A 19,897-nucleotide genomic window follows, 5' to 3' on the forward strand; every position below is an offset into this window, starting at 1 on the left:
AAAAAAATAACTGTAGTAAGAAAAACAAATGAAAAATGCGAACTAATGTAACGTCGTATGGTGAGTTTTTGTTCGTATTGTGGAGCAAAAATATGTTCGAATTTCATGTCGTATCCTGAAAATTTCGTATGCTGGAGCGTTCGTAACCTGAGGTACCACTGTATGTTCGAATTTCATGTCGTATCCTAAAAATTTCATATGCTGGGGCGTTCGTATCCTGAGGTACCACTGTATTATATATACTCTATTATTGTATTTTATGTTTTTCATTAACTAGCTAACAACTTCATCCTGATCATATTTTACTATATAATTTTTTTATTAAGCCACACTAATTGAAACTAAACTAAGATAGCAGTAAAGCACCAACATACTGTTATGTAGACCTGGGTTTGACTGTCAACAGCACAAAACTATTATAAATCCATTAAAATTAAAAATTTTAAGTAAATATATTACAATCCAAAATATATTTGTTACTATCTTAAAATAAATACAGTTTCCTGTAACTTCAAAAATGTACAATTACTCAGGAAAAAAATACTGAGTAATTGTAATTAAAGTACTCCCAGAGATATTTAGTATTCTAAATGCAATCAATCTGGTATGATGACATTAAGACATCTGAAAAACATTTCCATAAAAAAATTTAGCACCAAGATTCACTATAATGGCACACAGCAAACATTTTACTTCTACAAGACATGCATACTATACAAAGACCTTGTGGTCTCCATTCTAAAGATTAAAAACCTGAAGTTAACAAACTGTGTTCAATAACTAATCATAATTTATCCCCTAATGATTCTCATATAAAGTTTTATACTATCCTTCAAAACTGTCAAATTTGCAGATGTCCTTGATAAAAATTTTAAGTGTTTTCACAACCAAAAATCACATGGATTAAGATTTAGAAAGTGAGGTGACTAGACAATAAAAAAACTATCATCACTGTTATTGATGAAATGATTTTGCAGATACTAATATATCTGAAAAACATTATGCAGCATCTGATAAGTTCTACTATCATACTTTACTTTCCAACAAAATAACTTTAATGGATAACATTAATGTTATATCCTAACTCAGTTAGCTAATACTTTTAATTCATTCAATCAGATCAGATATGTTGATGCACTCCACCTTGCACGAAAGTGGTTAATTCGAGGCATTGCCACTGTTGCAGTTTGGATAGGAAGTGTTGAGCATCTCTTGGTTTTTCTAGGTCATCACAGCATATGTCACAGGAACATTGGAACTAGCTTCTTTGAAGAATCCAAAGAGAAATGTGGCTGAAATTCATACCAGATTGTGTGCAGTGGAATACGTTAGAAAATGTGATTTTTCTATGACTCAAATACGACAGTTACAATTGTTTATGGTTCCACTGAGGTAATAATGTGCCCAGTTGTTCCATATTATCTTCCATGGCCACAATACATACACTTCTATTCTTCAAGGTAGACCAATGCAAAAATCAGTTGTTCTGTCAGTAGCAAGAAACTGTTAGTTTTGGATCAATCTTAGACAGGTAACAACACATCACACATTCTCAGTACCTTCCACATGTGCCAAAGGTAGCACTCAACTGCTGTAACACTACATTTTACTGGAGTGAGCAAGACTCATTGACTGAAACAGAAGCTGTAATATTGTCAAGTTGTGAAGCGATTGGTTTGCATCCTCAATCACATTGAACTCTTGAACTTCCATTGTTTCCTAAAGTTGAGTCATCATTCTCCTGAGACTTTGTAAGGTCAATAGTTCATGTTAATTTTCATAATGGAAAAAGTGCAGTGACAGCATTGTCATTGTTTTCATTAAACAGACTACAAGAAATGCAAATTCTGGCAAGATGAAGGTTATTGTAGAGGGTAGGAATGACATTCAACAGTTTTAGTCACTTTTAAACCTAGAAATGGCTTTTCTGTTGTTTGCAATGCCAAAAGTGTCATTTTTTTAATGGAAATGTCTTCTGCAAATTGTGAGACCACCATATCAGATGTGGTCACATTTAGATTTAGCATATTACCTCTATTCAATGCTATCATTTGGAATATTTTTAGTTTTGCAAAAATTCACTTATATTTTACCTTAATTTTTATTTAAAAAATTGTTTTAATGATAAATTTTAACAATTTACATGATGGTTAGATAATTTATGCAAATAATTTTTCTCTACCTATTATTCTAGGACAGGGATGTCCAACCTGCAGCCCACTGCACCCTAAATTCTTTGGGCACATTTTCATTTAGCTTGGTAAAGTATATCATAAATTGGATACATTTTGATTGGATATACTTGTAATGACATAATTGTTACTAGAAACCTGTACTATCCAACATGCATAAACATACTGTTCTGAACAATTCTTTTTGTGCATGAAAAACATCAAACTGCTGAAAGAAATAGGTTGGGTGATTCCCATTTAACTAGCATTCTTAGAATTAAGACTAGTACCATAAATGCAGATGTTGACAATACAGTAGAGCCTCGAAAACTCGGCCTAATGAGGACCGAAGGGTAGCCGAGTTTGTGAAAATGCCGGGTTATCGGGAATGGGGTTAAAAAAATAAGTATGAGTGTTTCCTTAGAAAATACTGTACTGCACTTGTATGTATTGTTTACTTGAGAATATAACAGAGAATAAACTGCTCAAATACTCTTAAAGAAAGGAAAAGTACGTCTTTTATGAAGGCAGAGACTTTACTACATGAAAATGAAAATTAATGAATATGCTGTGTACAGTAATTTACCTGATAAGATAGACCTCAGAAAAATACTTTATGAGGCATAAAGCTGTCTTTATCATGAAAATTAATTAACTAAGGGTTTTTTGCCCTGCCAGGGTGTGGCCGAGTTATACGGAGTGCCGGGTTATCGAGTGCCGAGTTTTCGAGGCTCTACTGTATTATAAAAAAGATAATGTCAAAACTCACATTGCATTTATATCTATTTTGTGTGATTATAATTTGTTTTTACTGTCAATAATATATATAATTACAAAAAAATACTGCATTTGTTATCAAAATTAGATATTCACATTTTGAACTTTTTAAAAAGCATATATTTATATAAATTACCTTTGTGGCTCACTGAATATATGTAAAGTTTTAATTTGTCCTATTAGGAAAAAATATTGGACAACCCTGTTCTAGAAGATGAATTTATCCTCTAGAAATTCTCAGGTGACTTGACATGCATATACAGAGCCTTGTTCCTCACCACCTGGACGAATCCCTGATGGTGATATGTATATATGAACATCTATGTAAAGAACACCTTTTAACTGTTATCTCTGTGGCAATAAATTTTACACAAGATATATCTTCGTTAACTGACTTTCAGGCTATTTTAAAATTGTATGAAATGATTAAAATTGATTTGAAATGGCTACATGTTATGTATGATTCAGCCACTCCAAATGGAGAAACTAATCATGAACTATAATAAACTGTAGTTCCAAACTAATTTTAACTATAAAATACATCTTTAACTGACTTTTCGATCAGTGTGCATGTATGTGAGCATTTATATATAAAAAAAAGTACCTTTTGATATTGAATGTTGGAAAATCGACAGAGTTTTTTATTAAAACTGTAAAATATTTTGTATCAGGAAACAAAGCTGTTCCATTTTTTCTGAAAACAAAAAATATATTTTAATTGCATTACTGTAGTGCTTATAATCTTCATATAAATATATGTAAATTTTGTTCTTAAAGTGAAAAAACAAAAATATATTTAAACTAATGTTTAGGATTTTTTTTAAATTTGATATTTATTACTCACAATGGTTTTTCATCATATTCCACAGGACACCAAGCCTCAATCTGACATGTATAGTTTGCTTTAGTACTATTATAGATTGGAACACACTCTCCAGTTGCTACACCTATAAATATCAATCACAGAATTAATAATATTTGATCAAATTTTATTTTATAGCATTTCATTTTATAAATATAAAGAAAAATATTACTTTTAAAAGTTTAACACAATTGTAAGAAAAACACATTATTTAATAAAGAAAATTTATAAAATTTGTAAGATAGAATATTTACAAATAAACCAAACAACTTAGAAAAATGTAGTTATTATATAATCAAATCATGCAGCAACTCAAAACAATTTTTTAATCAAAAAAATACCTTTCCTTTAGATTTTAATATGGGCTGCATTTGTGATGCAAGGAACACCATGAACATAAGACCTTATTTTTCTGGTTTTTTTCCTGGGAATATGTGAAAGATCATGTGTATGTATCAAAAGTGAGTGACATTGGTTAACTTAACCAATTAATTACAGATGTCATCCAAAACAGTTACTCTGGAAATGCTAAGGAATGTGGTGAGAAACCAAATATTGGTTGGATATTGTTTGCATCAAAAATGGAGCCCATAATAAAGTTTTCTTAAGGCAGGTATTTTTTTTCTGGATTAAAAAAAACTGTTTTGAGTTGTATTTATATATCAAATCATACAGCATCTTCCTAAGTTTGATTCATTTATAATTCATTAATGAAATTCACTCATCCATTGGGGAACGTCCTGCATAATAAAACCTAACATGTTTGACATACAGTTTTACTAAACAGTTTTATTAATTTATTCAAAAATAAAATTTTATAGTTTGATGATGAAACATACACAGATTATGAATTATAATTAAACGATTATACTTTGTGAAGTTTGGAAAATAGAAAAAAAACAGGCATTGAACAAAGTAAATGGAAAATAGACTATTAGAACAACATAAATAAAAATATGACTCAAAATGAAAGCATCAATAATACATTAATGATTAAGAACAAATGATTAAGAACAATTGTTAAATTTAAAATGTAAGAATTAAAACTTATAGTAACAAAAATCATTTCTACACATCTTCAGAGTTATTTATAAAAATATTTTCGGCACATTTAATTAAGCATAGACTTGTCAATTAAAATATCCAATAATTTATATGAGTAAGCATTTACAAAATTTAGAAAATTACTAATAAAATAAAATATAAATAATAGTCAACTGAAACATTTTTCTTAATAAAAAAAAAACATACAAGTTTATATAAAAATTTCTGCAAATAAAACATTATTTTAATGAATTACATTATTTTCAAACCTTGCTCTCAAATGTATATAAATATTTTTATCATCATGAAGACTAATTCAGGTCAATTCTCTCAGAGTGCATTGCTCTTGCCATAATTTAACAAACCATTAAATAAAATAGTGGTAGAAACAAAGTTGATTCCCTTTACTAAAATTTTATTTATAACTTTCCAATAAGACAAAAGTTAAAACTTTTGTCTTATTGTTATAAGTCATAATAGCATATAAAAAATCAAAAATTAAATAAATTTATTACAGTGGAACAAAATTAGTTTATAATCATAGCATTTTGATAATGTTATAAAATCAGCTATTGTATTCAGTAAGCCCCAGAACAATACATAAAATTAGTTAAAATATTCCACTTATTATAACCAAACTTTGGCAATTGTTATCAATTATGATACAGTAGAGGCACAAAAACTCAACACTCGATAACCCAGCAGTCCAGATAACTCGGCCACACCCTGGCAGGGCAAAAAATCCAATATTTTATATTTTGATAATTAAGATTCAATAAAAAAAACAATACTGATTCACATTTTAAACTTTTTCAATGCTGAATATTTTGTTTCAGCTTTTTGTATGGTCCTCTAATTTTTAACCAGGGCTGTGGAGTCGCATAAAAATCTTCCGACTCCTACTTTTCCTTGCCATCCGACTCCGACTAGGGGCAGACATGTTACCGAAAGAGACCCGGAAATTCTGATGCCATCACGTGACCTCAAAATAGAATATTCAATAAATAGAGTGGTAATAAAGATAAAGCATAAAAACTTTTTATTCCAAAGCTAAAAGACTTCTCTAAGTAATATATAAATATGTATTCAATAATTTTTACTTTTCCGGCTATTAGGCTATATATAACAAATGAAAAGTGTAGCGCTCGGTCAAAAAATGACCCCTCCCAAATTTTTACATTTTTGGACTCGGGACAACTTGAAATTTCGAGATATGCAAAAGATTCGAGGTTTTTTTCTATATGTGTGGATGTTAGACTGTGTGTGAGGGGCATAATTTCGTTTATCCTGTTTGAAGCCTAATAATTTCTGTGGTTGGAGTGGTCAGAATCAGAGTCGGATGGTTTAACACAGGAGTTAGTTATTTAAGTCATAGTGGTTGAACTAAATCATGTCCCCATATACATTCTAACATCTTAAGCGAGAACATCTTAACGGGTTTCACTGTACTATTATAAAATGGCAAAAAAGCTTACTTTGAGGGTAAAGACGCGTTTTATTTTATTTTTTTAAATTTTGAATGCTAATAATGAGTAAAATATTCATTAGGAGATATGACACATGACCACTTTTAAGTCTTCACCCTGTCGACCTTTAAGAACCAAAATTTAATAGTATTAATGCCCCTTTATACGCGAGCTACAGTGCCACATTTCGTTTCTTAAACTTTACCCGTTCTGAGATATTGTTTAATATTTCAGAACAGAAAATAAAGAAATTAAACAAATTAGATGCCAACACACACGCGCGTGCGCTAATTTTTTCCCTTCATTGACTTTTTTGAGGGGTTCGGGAGGTCTCCAAACGTGTAGATTTGAAAAAAAAAAAAAAAAAACTTGGAGGCTTAAATTTGACACGATTCCAATACTTTTCCGTTTTATGTACATAACAAGTTGGTAAATAAAAAGGAGTCTGAGTCGGCGAATTTTTTGACGACTCCGACTCAAACACAAACTCCACGACTCCAACTCCAACTCCGAAGCCCAGTTTTTAACCAACTTTTTGATGAATTTTATGCAAATGTATAAATTAATTAGAAAGAAATCTTTTCCTCAATTTAATTAAAATAAATTCAAAAATTAAATTAATATAAAAAATTTTTAACAAACCATTTCCAATCATGTAATGATGTCCAGCTGTACATGTATTGTTATGTATATTGCATATAGCATCTTTTATAGAAGGATCCTTTAAAATTAAGAAAAAATTATTTTATTTCATATATTTTTGTTACACAATTAGAATTTAAAATATTTAATAGTTAGACTCTGATCAAAAATATTACACTACTAATGGAAAGATAAACAATATAGTCTTGTTTTATGCAGAAGTAGTTTGCTAGCAGATAGGATGGACTACAAATTCACTTAAGTAGTCCCATATTGTAAATTGCTCATGTGTCTAGGCAGAAACACATTAAAATGTGTTTCTGCCAAAACAGAAAAACATTAAAATGTGTTTAAAATGTTTTACTTATGTTTTTACTATGATGAATAACATTTTAGTTTGATGTTGCTGAATACATAAAGCAAAATTTTGTTATACTGTATTGTACAGTCGACCCCCCTATAAGATATAGATACGTTCCAATTTATTAGGAATCCGATTTCTTACAAGTCGTTCCAATCACAGCCCAACATGTGTCACGTTTACGGACTATGGCTGATTGAAAGGTTTTCTTCCATAAAATTAATCGATTCTACACTAATCCGACTCAACATTTCCAAAATACGTATATTTTTTCGTAGTTTTATAGGAATCGTAATTATAGGGACCGTAATTATAGGGGGGTCGACTGTATACACTACTTGAGGAAAATACATGCTACATGCAAACCAAGTATTTACTACAGTTAGCAGTATTTGATAGTTTATGTTCAAAGTGTTAGAAGCTGGAGAAGTATGACTTCAGTCAGATTTAATGGCTCCAAAAAAAAAAAAAAAAAAAGGAACTACGAATACTAACCATTTGCCATCTAAAATGACATAAATCAGGAGATATAAATCTGATGCAAAACAAGACCCTACTGTAAATCTATTTTTATAATCTTGCCATACTACAATAAACTTATATGATACTTACTTCTGGACAAGTTGATAAATTTTGACGAGTAATTTCTATATTTGTTGTTACAAAAAAGGCTCCATTGTCCTGAAAATTAAAGAAATAATCCTCATTAAAATTCTGAAATTTTAGAAATAACTATCATTCTGTATTAAATTATTCATTTAAAAATCAGGTATCGTCAATATGTCAATCCCAGTAACATTTTTAGTAAACTGTAGATCAGGGGTGGGCAAGTAAGAGTTCAGTGGGAGCCAAAATGTAGGTTTTGCAAAATGCATGGGAGCTGCAGTTCTGTACTTTTATTATTCTGTACTACAGTTTTGTACCACAGTTTTATTATATAATATAAATATAATATAAAGCAAATATTGACTTTTTTTAATAAACATATTTTCACAAAATTGTAGAAATAAAATTGTAAAAATAATAATAAAAAGCAGAAATTAACACTTTCAGCAAGAGCTGCATGTAACTCAAAAAGAGCCGCATGTCTCTCTCAGAGCTGCATTTGCCCATGGTGGCTGTAGATAGGTTGTAGATAATACAGCTTGTTAAAATATGAAAAACATTAATTCCCATGGAAAAAAATATTTCCATATTTTCAAATACAGATATTTTTAAAACTAACTAACTATTGCTATGGATTAGTAAAGCTTTATTCTAAGATAGCCTGTGGTCATTCTTTATTTAATTGAAGCACATTGAGAAGTATACATGGGCGAGTCAAAAGAGAGTGTGATTATTTCTTATGAAATACATTTTGCAGAGTTCAGATTGATATGGTCATGTTTGAAAAAGTATCCATCAAGTTGTATGCCAGTCCTGGAAGAAATGTTAGCTGTCTTTTGATATCTTTAAAACCACCATTGATGAGATAAAACATTTGACTCACAGCTCTGATTTCAGAGGAGAGAACAAAAACATCGAAAGGAGCAAGATCTGAGTTGTATAGAGGGACAGCACACATTTGATTTTTATGTCACGCCAAATATTGGGTAACAAGTATTGGAAAGATGAGGACATGCATTATCATTGTATGGGGTACTTCATTTTGGTAAATCATTCCACAGTAGTTAAAGAAAAATCACCATTACCTTACCCACAGACTGAACAACCTTGGCTTTCTTTGGCATTAGAGAGTTGGATAATTTCCGGAGTGAGCTCACCTGTTTGCTTTTGAGATTGTAATGGTTAAGCCAATTTTCATCACCAATAATGATGGAATTCAGATAGGCTTAGCTACGAGATACTGAAATTCCATAGATACTACTACTTGAGTCTACTTCTGTTCAGGCATTAATCTCTTCACCTATTTTAGAAAATGTGTAACATGCCTGCCAATCCATCCAGTGTTATTTGGCAATCTTTCTGAACAATGGCAGCTGCTGTAATAATCATGAACTTTTTTACCACAATAGCTAGAATGCCTGGACCAGTCTGCTTTGTGGTCAAAATACTGCCCTCTTTAAACTGTTTGAACCAATGAAATGTAGTTGATTGCAGAAGAACTTTGCTACATGCCTGCTGCAACATTTTATATGCTTCTGTGGCAGATTTCTGCAAATGGATGCAAAATTTCAAGCTACATACTGTTCATCACAAACTGACTATTTTCATTATGTGACCGCTGATTATGCAAGTATTGTTGACACAGACTACAAGATGCATGCACATATGTGATTACAATTTTCTTTTTGCCAATTCCATGGAACTCACTCTTCTCATGAAAACTTGTTTCACTGCTGTATGTCCACCACATGATAAAAAAATCAATCTCACTTTTTTTGACTCACCGTTGTATATGCAGATAATGAAACAAAAACAAGTGAATTATGTTATTTGTATGAATAGTCTAGCTAGGTTATGTTTTTAAAAATTGCTTTGTTGTGCACTTAACATTTTGATTTCATATACAATATGTGCATAAAACCTTAATTCCACAATAAATAGAAAAATACTTTTTTGTTATAGGTAAAAAATAAATGCTGCTGTTTAATTTATAACACCCCTTTACCAAAAAAGTTAACCTGCAATGTCATTGTAGTGCAACAAATAGATATAAACTAGGTGGTGTGTGCACATAGCATTTTCTTTTACTCCTTCCACCTTGTGGGGATTAAGAAGACAGATGTTACGAGCAATTATTTATTGTGAATCATCACAATGCTGGGCTGTAATTTTTAATCATATTCTTAATTTATTCAATTTAAAATACAGTACATGTTCTCCATCTCAAATTTGTAGTTTCTTGCCTCTGTACATCATACTTTTCTGATGACAACAGTCATGTCAGTCATAACTCCATTCAGGGGAAATTTTTAAACTGAATTCATGTGACTTCTGGTCTAGACAAAAAGTTTGTATATAGTTAATTGGAGCCTCCAGCCTCTAAGCTTTTCATATCTGATCTTGATTTTCATCTAACACTGTTCTCGAGATTAAGGAAGGACAGACAGACGAATGACAGTGAAAATTTATAGGTCTTCAATTTTTTTCAAATTGCAGCCCAATAAGTTATGAGTCATTTAAAATAAACTTTTTTTAAATTACTAAAATTTAATGACACAGCATAACCCAATTAAGGTTTTGCAGTATCCAAGATAAACACACAAGTGAATACACTACTGCAATTTATGAAAGAAAGTTTAAAACAATAAAATGTATTTTTGAATGATTTGTTTGTACCTTTTACCATTTAACTTCAATCTGAGACAAACCATTTATATTAAAATGTATCTACAGCAGTATACAAAAGGATTAGATCACCAAGCCAAGATAATATCCATTAAAATACTAAAACAACTACTATCTATTGGCATTAAAATGCTTGTGTTAAAATAAAAAGTATTTTCAACATTTTTATCAATGTCATCTTCAGGTAAAGAATGTAGTTTTATAACAATTCAATTTTAAAAAAGAAACATTACATATTTAAAATGGAAAACTTATTTTGGAATATAACATTAGATAAATTTAAACTAACATAAGTACAACAACAACAACATGTGCATAGAGACAAATTAGTATGGAAAAAAATAGTAGTACAGTGGGTGATTGAATAACGGACATAATCCGTTCCAAGACTTTGTTCATTATCCGAATTGTTCGTTAACCAATTATCGATTTACTATAGGTTTTTATGGGAATTTGATTAATTTGTTCCGGAGACTTCAAAAAATAAAAAATACACACTTTTTTACTATGTTTATTTATATGTAATAGTAAAAATACATATATATGCAGTCTTGCCATTTTATTACTCATGTTTCTTTCCATTTGTGGGGGTTAAAGAATCTGTCCAATGTCTATTGCTTTTCTCTTTTCTTCAGGATTTTTCGGAGGTAATTAATAGTATTGTAATTGTATAGATCCCCAACCCCATTAACCTTATTCTGGTTTGGATGCCACTTGGATGATCATTGTTCTGACATCCTTCCACTTCTTCAAAAGATCTTTAGTAGCAGACGTCGACATGGTCCTCTTTCATCTTTTTCTTTTTCAAAAGAAAACACATCTCCCTGAGTTTCTTGATGTTATTCATTTGAGAGTTCTTGGAGTTCTTCTGTCATCAGATCAATTTCAGGTTCCATTATGAGCTCTAAAATGCTCTTTATTTCTCAGATGTGATTTTCATTACTCCATTAGCAGCTTGAGACTTCTTGATATATCTTTCATAGCTAAGATTGTGTCTACTGTAGACCTGTTCAAGCCATACTTACTTACAGGNTTTCAGGTTCCATTATGAGCTCTAAAATGCTCTTTATTTCTCAGATGTGATTTTCATTACTCCATTAGCAGCTTGAGACTTCTTGATATATCTTTTATAGCTAAGATTGTGTCTACTGTAGACCTGTTCAAGCCATACTGCCTAGCAACATCGGACATCATGTGCCCACTTTCTACCCTGGCTATTATCTCTTACTTGGTTTCTATGGTGAGCACAGTTCTTGACACTCCTCTTTTTAGGTTCCATAATATCAGTTTTTTTTAAATAAAAAGTTCAGAAAAACACAAAAATTCAGAGAACAGAAATCAACTAGTCCACAAAAAATTATTTAAATGCAAGACCCGGATGAAATTTGGTATTAAAACGTTAACAAATATCCAATGGGCCAGTTAAACTTTCACCTTTCGTAAATAAACCCAGATGCAAAACTTAACAAGTGCCCGTCAAACAGTCTTGCGAAGACTAAAAAATTATTTGTCAGAAAGGTAAACAAAAAGCTGGAATTACAAGGGAGAGTTTCAAAATTCGGAGGAATACTATCTGATCAGTATCGGGTTGAGCGTCAATGTTGACGTCTCTCGCGTTCCGAAAGGTTCCAAATTGTTACCTGAAGACAAGGGAAAATCAGTCGGTATTCATTATTTTCCGTCACTTCTTTTTATGTTTGTTCAGTAAAGTGTTCGTTGTCCGATCACAAAAATCTTTCGCGAAAGTGTTCATTATCCAATTTGTTCGCTATCCGAACTGTTCGTTAACCGATCACCCACTGTATTAATATTTTAATGGATACAACAATGTACATTTTTTATTTTTAAAACTATTGTATATATATATATTAACTGTATAATAAATGATATAAAAAACCAATAATTTTTACAAGATTAAATTCACTAAAATATAAACAGGCTTAAAAGTGCTACCATATTATTATTTTGTATTCAGCTGTGGCAATCAATTTTATCTGAGTTTTCAGTTGTCCAAGAAAGTATTGGCCAACATTACTTTGGATAATTTGGGTTCAACTGTACACATTCACATATTTTATAAAATTTTAAAAATCTCAAAAAGCCCTGGATAGTTAATTCTGTATTGAAATATTAAAAACTGCAAATGCTTACCGAAGGTGGAACTATGATATCAGGAATATCCCATATCCTTTTATATAAACTTGGGTCAACATGAGGGATAAAATCATCATTTGAATTATTGACAAATGCAACACCTTTTAGTTTTGTTGTAACTGAACTTTCAAGTCCACCAAAGCTTTGATATCCTTTATTATATACAATAGCATAACTGGAAAAGAATATGAAAAATTATATGTAATGAAAACAAATTTTTTTATTATTAGCTATCAAAATTCATTCAATATAAACAAATCAATAAAGATTCAAAACATCTTAATTTAAAAGAAAAGAGAAAAATGACAAGATATGTCACTTACTAAAAATAAATGAAAAACATAAAAACTGTCTTTTGGTGTTACTGGTAAATACATGTAATTAATGAGTACAAGCACTTTTGACACTTTCGACAGTATGTTCTATTGTTAGATTTATAAATGTTCCAATCTGCCATATTACCTGAAGAAGACAGTTATATTATATACTGTCAAAAGTGCTCATACTTATTAACTAAACATATTTACCAGCAATGCCAATAGATGGTTTTATGTTTTTCATGTTTCTTAAAAAATTATTTCTGAAACTTAACAATTTTCAAAATTTTATTCTCATATCAAAGAATTTTATTTTACAGAAATATGAAGAATTTTACATGTATTAATTATTTAAATTCAAAACAGGGTGCAGATCCAAGCAGTGATAAAAGAAATAGTAATAAAGAAAATCTTTTACAGCAAATACAAACTTTCATTTTAGGTACCATTATTAGTTTTGAATTTACTTCTTTACTTCATCACTTAAAACAGATGCTAAATTTTCAGGTTGGCTTAAAAACGAAGTATGATAAAATTTTCCATAATAATAATTGATTTTAAAAAAATTTAGTTTTATTTGCACTTTACACCTGAATCTGAACCTTTCTCAATCTATATAATAAATAAAAATTAAAAANTCTTTGTTTTTTCATATTTATAAAATAATAATAAATTTTTGAAATTTTTAATACTGTACTGTATATTATTTTGAAACATACAATTTTATGAGAGTTTGTTTGTGAATGATGACCTTTTTATTTTAGAATATCTGGCTAAAATTTGGAATACAGTTGGTGCAACTGATTCTCCATAATTATGTAGGTGAACATCGGAGTTAAAATTTAAATTTATTCTTTGAAGTTCAACTTCGGAATGCTGTTTCATATAAATATGTTGAACCAAACATTGTACATAGTTTTATGGTTAATGCTTTTACTAGTAGTTCTGGATATTTACTATTACACACATACATTTAATCCAGAATTGTTCATGTTGAATATTATTTAAAAGTTTCTTATATTTGTCCTTTAAAATGGAGTCTTCCTTAATTGAACTATTTCAATCTTCAAAGCAGCTTTTACATTTGAAAACATCTACTTCACTACTCTATTTACTTTAAGGTTTGAACAAAGTGCAAATTTTTTAAAATCACAAATCTTGCTTTAAATTCAAATTTAAGTTTCATCTTGAACTGGGAAATCTCTATCCTTACTGCTGATGGTCCTTTGATAATTGAAGGTTTTTCAGGTCTGGGAAAAATGTATTTGTTCTCCAGATATTGTATATGGTGATCCTAAAATTATTAGGTCATTGCAAATGAAATGCCCATTTTTTAAAATGTAAACTTTCCAGCCTTGTAGTTCAATGTTTTTCCATGTTAATAGTGTTGTATGTTTTGCAATTAGAAGAGCACACATATAATATGTGAATGTAATAATGTAATCTCATTTATATTGTGAGTTTCACATGTTTGAGTATTTTTTCTGACAGCATTGGAAGAAAGGAAATTGAATAATTTTTTTTGAGTTTAAGCAGGGACATAATGCAGCCGAAGCAACCCGATGTATCAATAAAACTTTTGGTGAAGGTTCTGTGAGTGAGAAGGCCACCTGGCATTGGTTCAAAAAATTTCATTCCAGGAATACGATCTCAAAAATCAGAATTGAAGAACATCACCTGACTGGGAAATCATGGAAAGTTTGAACATACTGGACATTCATTCAATAAACATGTTAGGAAAAGTCAAGAAACTTGACAAATGGGTACCATATAAACTCAGTGAGATATAAAGAATCATTTGGAGGTCTGCAGTTCTTCAATTATTTGTCACAAAAATGAAAGTGTTTAAATTAAATTTTTTCCCATCCACCTTATTCTTCAGACTTTTTGCCAACAGACTATTACTTTTTTATACATCTGAACAGTTTTTTTTTTTTTGGAAAAAGTCTTCAAGAAAGAGGAGATGACACAATAAAAAATATCTTTAATGATGTTTTGGATTCTCGTGATTTCTGTCAAATTAGTGTTAATGCATTTCTGTTTCATTGGGAAAAGTATATTAATGTTGGTGGAGACTATTTTTAATTGAATATGTAAGTTTTAAATTAAATTAATAAACATTCAAAGTCAGAAGTAAAAATTGCTCATTTCATTTGCAACAGTTTAATAAAATAACAGATTAAATTTGTATTATAAATATGCAAAATACATTTTTTTTGTAATTAATCTGTATAAAATTTAAAGTTGTTACATTGAAGACTACATATTCATATGAGCAACACATTCTCTGTCTGTATTTTAATATTCGTGATTATCTGATTTTAGTTTACTAAGATGTGGACTGTTTTTAAAATGATGTTAAAAAAACTGGTTCAGAACAGTTACTTGTTGATTCATTTGCTTCATGAATAACAAGAAGCAACTGTTCTAAATACATCTCATGAGTATTTAATAAGATTACTAGTAAAAAAAAAATTAAAGGAATTTCAAAATTAAAATTTTATTACTTTAGATATAGAAATTTTTCCCAAAAAATGAAATAAATGTTTAAGATTGAGAAAAATTGATTGTATTGTTATCACTTTCTCTTGATGCAGTTATATTATTTTTTTTATTTTATTATTTTGTGAACAGTCTGTTTCTGATATATATTTATTGGAATATTAATATCAAAAACAGCACCAAACTAGAAAAGCGAACAGTTTAACATTGATTTATGAAAAAACTTGTTTTTAAAAAGTTTGACATATTTAGCTTATCTTTAAGTTGAAAAATACATAAAAAATTGTGTTGCATTCATTGCAGAAGTAATGTTTTCATGTATTTTTGATGATTACTGTTCATCAACTTATTTTCCAGTTTTATTTTCCTTATAGATTTGGTACCAGATATAAATTTATACATATGAAATATTTAACCTCAAAAAAAAATTTTTTTTTTTTGAGGCTAAATATTTCATATGTATAAACTTATATCTGGTACCAAATCTATAAGGAAAATAAAACTGGAAAATAAGTTGATGAACAGTAATCATCAAAAATACATGAAAACATTACTTCTGCAATGAATGCAACACAATTTTTTATGTATTTTTCAACTTAAAGATAAGCTAAATATGTCAAACTTTTTAAAAACAAGTTTTTTCATAAATCAATGTTAAACTGTTCGCTTTTCTAGTTTGGTGCTGTTTTTGATATTAATATTCCAATAAATATATATCAGAAACAGACTGTTCACAAAATAATAAAATAAAAAAAATAATATAACTGCATCAAGAGAAAGTGATAACAATACAATCAATTTTTCTCAATCTTAAACATTTATTTCATTTTTTGGGAAAAATTTCTATATCTAAAGTAATAAAATTTTAATTTTGAAATTCCTTTAATTTTTTTTTTACTAGTAATCTTATTAAATACTCATGAGATGTATTTAGAACAGTTGCTTCTTGTTATTCATGAAGCAAATGAATCAACAAGTAACTGTTCTGAACCAGTTTTTTTAACATCATTTTAAAAACAGTCCACATCTTAGTAAACTAAAATCAGATAATCACGAATATTAAAATACAGACAGAGAATGTGTTGCTCATATGAATATGTAGTCTTCAATGTAACAACTTTAAATTTTATACAGATTAATTACAAAAAAAATGTATTTTGCATATTTATAATACAAATTTAATCTGTTATTTTATTAAACTGTTGCAAATGAAATGAGCAATTTTTACTTCTGACTTTGAATGTTTATTAATTTAATTTAAAACTTACATATTCAATTAAAAATAGTCTCCACCAACATTAATATACTTTTCCCAATGAAACAGAAATGCATTAACACTAATTTGACAGAAATCACGAGAATCCAAAACATCATTAAAGATATTTTTTATTGTGTCATCTCCTCTTTCTTGAAGACTTTTTCCAAAAAAAAAAAAACTGTTCAGATGTATAAAAAAGTAATAGTCTGTTGGCAAAAAGTCTGAAGAATAAGGTGGATGGGAAAAAATTTAATTTAAACACTTTCATTTTTGTGACAAATAATTGAAGAACTGCAGACCTCCAAATGATTCTTTATATCTCACTGAGTTTATATGGTACCCATTTGTCAAGTTTCTTGACTTTTCCTAACATGTTTATTGAATGAATGTCCAGTATGTTCAAACTTTCCATGATTTCCCAGTCAGGTGATGTTCTTCAATTCTGATTTTTGAGATCGTATTCCTGGAATGAAATTTTTTGAACCAATGCCAGGTGGCCTTCTCACTCACAGAACCTTCACCAAAAGTTTTATTGATACATCGGGTTGCTTCGGCTGCATTATGTCCCTGCTTAAACTCAAAAAAAATTATTCAATTTCCTTTCTTCCAATGCTGTCAGAAAAAATACTCAAACATGTGAAACTCACAATATAAATGAGATTACATTATTACATTCACATATTATATGTGTGCTCTTCTAATTGCAAAACATACAACACTATTAACATGGAAAAACATTGAACTACAAGGCTGGAAAGTTTACATTTTAAAAAATGGGCATTTCATTTGCAATGACCTAATAATTTTAGGATCACCATATACAATATCTGGAGAACAAATACATTTTTCCCAGACCTGAAAAACCTTCAATTATCAAAGGACCATCAGCAGTAAGGATAGAGATTTCCCAGTTCAAGATGAAACTTAAATTTGAATTTAAAGCAAGATTTGTGATTTTAAAAAATTTGCACTTTGTTCAAACCTTAAAGTAAATAGAGTAGTGAAGTAGATGTTTTCAAATGTAAAAGCTGCTTTGAAGATTGAAATAGTTCAATTAAGGAAGACTCCATTTTAAAGGACAAATATAAGAAACTTTTAAATAATATTCAACATGAACAATTCTGGATTAAATGTATGTGTGTAATAGTAAATATCCAGAACTACTAGTAAAAGCATTAACCATAAAACTATGTACAATGTTTGGTTCAACATATTTATATGAAACAGCATTCCGAAGTTGAACTTCAAAGAATAAATTTAAATTTTAACTCCGATGTTCACCTACATAATTATGGAGAATCAGTTGCACCAACTGTATTCCAAATTTTAGCCAGATATTCTAAAATAAAAAGGTCATCATTCACAAACAAACTCTCATAAAATTGTATGTTTCAAAATAATATACAGTACAGTATTAAAAATTTCAAAAATTTATTATTATTTTATAAATATGAAAAAACAAAGAATAAAAAGGTTTGTTTTAACAATTTGGTGTTTTATTTAACAGGAATTCATTTTTATTAATTTATTAAATAGAATAGAATCACTTTTTTGACTGGTGTAATTTTAGACCTTTGAGTCACCGATAAAATTTGCTGGACTGCAGAGGTTTTAAAATTTTTAAAAAGTATCTCCATAAGAAAATAACTGGTGACTGCTGTCTTAATTTTTATGTACTATATAATAAATATTTTTACTGAAGAATTTAGTTGAAAGATCATCTATATTAGTATTTTTCATTACACAAGTAAAATTTTAAATCATCAGAAAGAGAAAACAAAAAGAGCTTAAATATGTCTCACACACAGTAGTAGATATTCAGCAAACTGATTACCACCACAATAATTTATTTTACATCTTTTAAGAAATATCAATAAAAAAATTCTGCATACTTAATTTTATTAATATTTTCTGATCTATTTTTTACAATTAAAACACACTTACAGGAAATCAAAGTCAATGCAAGCATTTTGGATCAGAAGTGGCAAATGCATCAGCTTCCTTATTTAAAGACTTTACTTATGCCACTGATGACAACCAAAATTAGAACATGTGAAAGAGTTTCAGGTTCAAGATTTACAATAGAAAAGAGGATATACAAAGAATTGTCAATGCATTTTTTCTTACAATGTTTGTACAATAAACTTTCTGAAATAATAGAAGAGGTGGTACAATGAGATTAGAGGATCATTATAATAATTTAATTTCATAAACAAAAAGTTGGAAGAGAACACAGTGTTGAAGGAGATCAAACCTGAAAATATAGTTGAGGATCAGACAATAGCATGGAACCTATTGCATTTCTGATGAATAGGATACCTAACAATATGATTAGTAACAACTTAATGCTATTTAATTATATTGTTCCAGATGAGTTAGATTCTAAGGAAGTAAGTTTGAGTTGCTGGTTAAAGAATTTTTTCATGTCTGCAGATATATCTATTATGATAACCAACCACTATAAGTTATTAACAAAACTGAGGGAGTTCAGAGTCAAGAAAGAAAATTTATCTAGTAGATAATATATTGTATATCAAAGAAAGGAAATTTTTCTGTTCACTAAGTAGCTCTCAGTAATACCTTGTAGTGGATTTTTTATATATGCAGTATAAAATGTTCATAGGTGGTTTTAATCATATTGATCTAAAATTATATGGCAACAAAAAAAAAATAAATCGTAAGAATGTAGTTGCTGAAATATTTCCAGAGTAAGTTACAAATGGGCATTTGTTTGAATTCAGCAATACAAAACAAGTCAGTCAAACTCAGTGGCATGCCATCTATGGAAGCACTGCTTCCCTTGTATTTTCTAAAACAAATACATAGTGTGTGATTATTTTCATATTTTAACATACTTTGAATTAACTAAAATTAATATTTTATTATAACCACATTATGTATCTTATTACAAATTTCTATACATGTGAAAAAAATGATAAGATTGTTATTGCATATTCCCAATGGAAGCACCATATTGTCAAATACAGGACAGCTTCCATGGCAAAAATATTTGAATTGTGTAAAGCAGCCAGATTACACACATGCGCTTTAT

General features: G+C 29.2%; 1 protein-coding gene across 1 annotated transcript in view; it reads right to left on the bottom strand.

The window, feature by feature from the left end:
• LOC111631873 (P2X purinoceptor 4-like) overlaps positions 1-19,897 on the bottom strand; it is a 36,313-nt gene that overhangs the window by 6,857 nt on the left and 9,559 nt on the right. Inside the window, exons 2-6 of the mRNA XM_023376210.1 lie at positions 12,766-12,943; positions 7,936-8,004; positions 6,963-7,041; positions 3,793-3,895; positions 3,553-3,642 (exon numbers count right to left, since the gene is read on the bottom strand). Of these exons, the coding sequence (XP_023231978.1) occupies positions 3,553-3,642; positions 3,793-3,895; positions 6,963-7,041; positions 7,936-8,004; positions 12,766-12,943 (519 nt within the window). The remainder of the gene's footprint in view (positions 1-3,552; positions 3,643-3,792; positions 3,896-6,962; positions 7,042-7,935; positions 8,005-12,765; positions 12,944-19,897) is intronic.

The sequence above is a fragment of the Centruroides sculpturatus genome, unplaced genomic scaffold (genome assembly GCF_000671375.1).
Source record: "Centruroides sculpturatus isolate CEXI.00-Female unplaced genomic scaffold, Cexi_2.0 scaffold788, whole genome shotgun sequence".
Lineage (NCBI taxonomy): Eukaryota > Metazoa > Arthropoda > Arachnida > Scorpiones > Buthidae > Centruroides > Centruroides sculpturatus.